This window comes from Echinococcus granulosus (genome assembly GCF_000524195.1).
Source record: "Echinococcus granulosus chromosome Unknown EG_S00098, whole genome shotgun sequence".
In the NCBI taxonomy this organism is placed as follows: Eukaryota; Metazoa; Platyhelminthes; class Cestoda; order Cyclophyllidea; family Taeniidae; genus Echinococcus; species Echinococcus granulosus.
In genome coordinates, this window is record NW_020170478.1 from 110,823 (window position 1) to 115,790 (window position 4,968).

Below are 4,968 nucleotides of genomic sequence, written 5' to 3' on the forward strand. Positions count from 1 at the left end.
GAAGTTGCCAAATTAAGTAAACCGGGAAGACTAAGAGACAAATGAATGAAAGATGATGTGCAGCTTACGTCAACCTAAACACATGGCAATTGATTTCGTTGATGACTACTTGCCACCTTGATGAAGTGGAACAGTGTTGCTTTGCGTGGTGACGGCGCGTTAATACAGGTGCAGAAGTGCTGGCTTGCTGGCTCAGGTCATGGAGGTGGTGGTGGTGGTGGTGTGGAATGAGGTTTATGCAGAAATAGGTAATTTGACAATAAAGCTGTGGCATAAATAAGGGTAATGAATAATGTGGGTTGAAGGAAATTTGTGTTGTGTTTGCTAAGTAACTGCAAAAGTATGATGGTGGTGTGTGCGCTCGTTGGTAGAAGAACAGTGAAATCTTCGTTATGGACGTAGTCCTTGCACTAGGTATGTGGAGGGTAAATAGAAAGGAATGACGCATGAAATTGAATAGACAGGCAGTTGGAATTGAAAATGAAGAAGTGGAAATGGCAAGTGAATGAGTGCAGGCGAGTGGTGATGAGGGAGAGAAAGTGATGCAGTCTACTGTGAGGGAATAGGTAGCTGACAGAATACATAAATTCAAGGTATAAATTCAAGCTACTGGCATTGCTAGCTGGTTAGCCCGCTGGACGAGGAAAAATTGCCAAGACACAAAATGGCCCTCTACCACAACCAAACATTATGCTAACAACTAACGCATTGCATAGCCTTCCTACCCATTTGAGGGCTGTCATCGGCATCGCCCCTCCTAAATCCCTTGCGCCAGCCACCACAACTTAAACGTGATGAAAGAAAACACCCGTGGATCAACTATGCCACACAACCACTTGCTATACCAACTGAGTTTGAGAAAATGCAGTGGTGAGGGCTACCTCACCCAGGCGTGGCGGTCAATCGGCGCCACAAACGCTTCATATTTAGAGAAATAACTGACGACTAATTAAACTGTCTCATCTTTGTCTCGATCTAGCGTTTTTTCATGAAGGCGGACACCTGACCTCCTCTGCTGAGCATGAGAGAGAAACGACCGAAGCCGGAGTTTGCCAGCGCCACTATGGACACAGGGACAACTCCCATTTACCAGTTTTCTGCAGTTCGTCAGTTCAGTCAGTCCACGCCAAAAGGACTAAGTTCATTCAAGCGCAGAGAATAATCAGCATTTGACTAGAATCTAAAAGTGCTTACATTCCAGAAATGATCTGCCAAGCATATATAAGACACCTTGTCAACATCAATTCAATCTTCACGAATCTGCCCATCTTTGTTTGCCACTAATACACAATGACAAAATTGCTTGGCATTCAAGCGATTCAATCCCAATTTGTCTGCCATATACACAGGGAAGTACAGTTATTTTTGCTCTAAGTGGCGTTCTGTGACTTCTTTGAAAACGAAGTAAGACACAATACTTGGGAGGAGTACGTATATTAGACATACAGATAAAAATTAAGGTTACTAGAATGGCCCGAAGACCAGCCCACTGGCAAAGTACAGTGGCCTAGACAATGTAATCCTCTACCAAAAACCGATCCTTGAACAAATGACCAACGTATTACACTGTCTATTGCAGATGTATACCCATGCATTGACGCATATAATCGAAGACGTGGATAGCAAACATTGCTAATTTGGCTCAGCTTTTCCTGTCCATCCCAACAGTATCATCCATTTCTGCCTATTTGCGTTTACACATGCAATCATAGGTATAAGCCGCATTTCCACTGATCCCTGAATATTGGTCTACTTGATGTACCGAGTAGCTCCTCTTCCAAGCCATGCATAGGAGCGTGCATTCAGACCATCGGGAGTTCCTAACCATTATTAAGACAGAGGCACCTACTGACACATTAGAAGCAATAAAATGACGTGATGGTGAGAGCTAGGGGTAAGATGACTCCTTCTACAGGAGTCTTAAGGTTACCACAAGTCACTGCATTGAGTGGAGAGCTGCATAATAGATGCGGAGGACTGTGCCCATCCCTTTTCGCTATACCCAATTTAGGGTTGTTCTGTATCCTGTCATGGCATTTGATGCAGTGTTTCATGATCTGCCTAAATTTGTGCTAATTTTGTTCCAGCACGTTGACACTTGCCTTCTGGGCCCTCAGCATCTACTTTCATGTTCAGTCCCTCCGCATCTTCATTCCCATTACCTTTAATCATAGCATATAGCCTCGAATTTTGTCACACCTGAAGCGCTTAATTTTAGCTCTGGCGCCTTAAATGGCACTCAATGATTTTTTATCAGTGGATGTCAGCATATCTTATTAACTTGTGTAGGGAAAAGTGGTCGCCTCTGGGTTTAGTCTATACCGTTTTCAGAGGCTAAATGTTCGCCTCAAATCAGAAGAAATCATTAAAAAAAGTGATTACAAAATAAGAGAGAAAAACATTTCTAACGATTTCTTAAATATTATTGTTAGAAACTGCTTTCATGCTTGGAATACATTTTATTACTTAACCTAGCTTGCGTTTGATTGAATTCGCCTCAGCCGCTCCACTAAGGCTTATCACGCAGAAGTGGAAAATTGGGATGCATGTCCTTTAAGATGGGGCTCGCTTTCCGCTGCCACCAATGTAGCGTCCAGAGACTTCGCTGAAGACGAAAGAAGACATAATACTCGGGCAGAATACATATTCAGCGCAGAGAAGGTGTCTGGGCTATTGGCATGGCCCAAGGGGCCAGCCCACCCGGCGAGGTACGCGAGGGCTGATTCAAAGCACAAAAGTGGCGCCTCACCAATACGGAGGGATAAACCACTATCGTATTACACTATAGTAATGAGGTGAGCCAGTTGCGAACTGAATGAATAGTGAACGCATTAAAAAACACTCTTGTGCACTCGCTGCTCTATTTCTTTCTTCGTGGTTCACCGTGAATGTGTTCAGGCCTTTCGACAGTATTTGTGGGTACCTAATTGGAAAAATGGGAATGAACATACCGTTTGATGATTTGGTGGAAGTAAGTTCGAGCATGCTAAAAGGAGTAAATGACATTCAATTACAGATGTGGTTGGATCAAGTAGAGTAGGTGTTGTTGCAGCAATGCTTGACAGGAGTGTAAGTGTATGCTGCAAAGTAGCATGCATGAACGCTTTTTCGCATGGCTCATTTGACAGAATTGAAATAGACACGCAAGTGGGGAGTGAGGCGGAGAAGCAGACTTAACTATCCACCCTTTAGGCATGAATGCTTAAATCACTACACAAAAGATATGGATACACATCTGCCAAACGCTGCGCCAATATTCGCTATGAGTGTGTGAAATATTAATGACCGGATCAGACATGATGTCAGACCGGGTCATGCATTGCCATTTATGGTCGTACAGTCCGTACGCTGTCAGTAACCGCCAAAAATCGAGTGAACCATGTCATTCCGACTGTAAGTGTTAGCAACCGCTCTTCACTTAGTCTATACTCCCCTCTCAATGAAACCCACAACTTTCATTCGCAGAGCCTGTTACCAGAACACTAGTTGTTCAAGCAGCACATACAACTTAAATCAAGCAAGCTCATAAAATGAGCACTCGTGACTGAGGAGCAACGCATTAGCCTCTGCTCAGTCTATTCTGAAGGAGATAGGTGTAGTGTAGGGGACCTTCCTTTGTATATGTCCTGACGAATAGTAGGGCATCTCGTAGACAGTGCTGTATGTTAACATGGCAACTGCAAGGCTTACTTGGGGCCCCCTGAACCAAATTACCCCAACAAACAAATCAGAGTCGAAGGCGAAATAAAACATCACCATTACTAAATGAACATGGGTTACAATCGAATCGGAGCGAAGTAGTCATCCTTGCTACTTTCAGATCTCCTGGAGATCACGTCGTATGGGGCCCACTTCAACAACTCACGTCACTTAATAAGGTTCTGTCGGTGGTTCTTGATGCACCACAGTCGCCAATTTGTTCTTACAGCCGCCAGTAGAGGCCAATCAACGACGTATTTGTCGTTGCATTTATAAGAGCAATATGAACTAGTGTTTTCCGGAATGCAACAGATTCTAAGGTGGCTGTCAGATCATCCCTGTGGAATCGCAAAGGATCCACAAGGTAGATTATGCAGTTGCAGCAGCCAGGTTTATCTCGTTCCCCCAAACATGGGATCCTTCTCGTATCATGACCCACACCACTTTCAGTAGAACCTCGGTGCGAGTTGGATCCATATGTTCTAACGTCATTCGCGCCAACTGCAAATGCGTTCATTGGAACGTACTTGGTATCCGCAACATGTAGTGATGCTATCCAGGGTATACATTCACAGAAGAATGGCAAGCCCAGATTGAAGTTTAGAGAAGGCGAAAGTGCATAGAAATGTGTTGTCGGTTCTGCGCCAGCGTTGATAAAAGGCTTTGACAGGAGTCAATTTGTGCCTTCTGATATTGAATGGCTGCAAGAGCGTTTAGAAAAGAAGCTGGTGAAGGTTGTTGGAAGAGTAGTTGGCAGAGACGCTTGTCCAACCAAGTCATTGGTAGATGTGCTGGCACATGGGAGTGGAGGATAGCCGTGTGGAAAGTATTCACCTCCAGCTTGGAATAGTCATGCAGAGATTTACCAAATCTAAATTATCAAGGAATTTGCATATTTTTTACGCAATTCAGCTGGGAAATCGGGAATATTATGTTGTGAGCTATTTTGTGCCTAAATTGTCATGAAGGCATGCAAGCTTCGTGACACGAAATTCATATAAAGAAAGCATGATGGTGGAATTATAAACGGGTACGTGAAGAGGAATGAAAATAAATAAATCTGGGGAAAAATGAGAGACTCCTGGAACCCACCATAATATGGAGGTGCTAGCACAGATTGACTGTGTGACAGAGATGTCGAGGTTTAAGCAGTTGCCGTCACAAGGGGCAACTGGATCGAACTCACCGTGATGTTAACACATTGGTTCACTTCGTGCGTCCAGTTGAAAATCGCGCAGTCGCTGCGCCTGCCTGTATCACCTTTGCTTT

General features: G+C 44.0%; 2 protein-coding genes across 2 annotated transcripts in view; one reads left to right on the forward strand and one right to left on the reverse strand. All coding sequences in view use genetic code 11, as the record gives it.

The window, feature by feature from the left end:
- Positions 1 to 120: 120 nt before the first annotated feature.
- Positions 121 to 874, forward strand: EGR_08183 (hypothetical protein; the record flags this gene model as incomplete). Its single annotated transcript, XM_024497432.1, has 2 exons — positions 121 to 220; positions 735 to 874. 2 exons carry the CDS (start codon positions 121 to 123, stop codon positions 872 to 874), a joined length of 240 nt encoding a protein of 79 aa, XP_024348142.1.
- Positions 875 to 4,299: 3,425 nt separating this feature from the next.
- EGR_08184 (hypothetical protein) overlaps positions 4,300 to 4,968 on the reverse strand; it is a gene marked incomplete at both ends in the record, with an annotated part of 4,119 nt that continues 3,450 nt past the window's right edge. Inside the window, 2 exons of the mRNA XM_024497433.1 lie at positions 4,300 to 4,539; positions 4,886 to 4,964. Coding sequence (XP_024348143.1) covers positions 4,300 to 4,539; positions 4,886 to 4,964 — 319 coding nt within the window. The remainder of the gene's footprint in view (positions 4,540 to 4,885; positions 4,965 to 4,968) is intronic.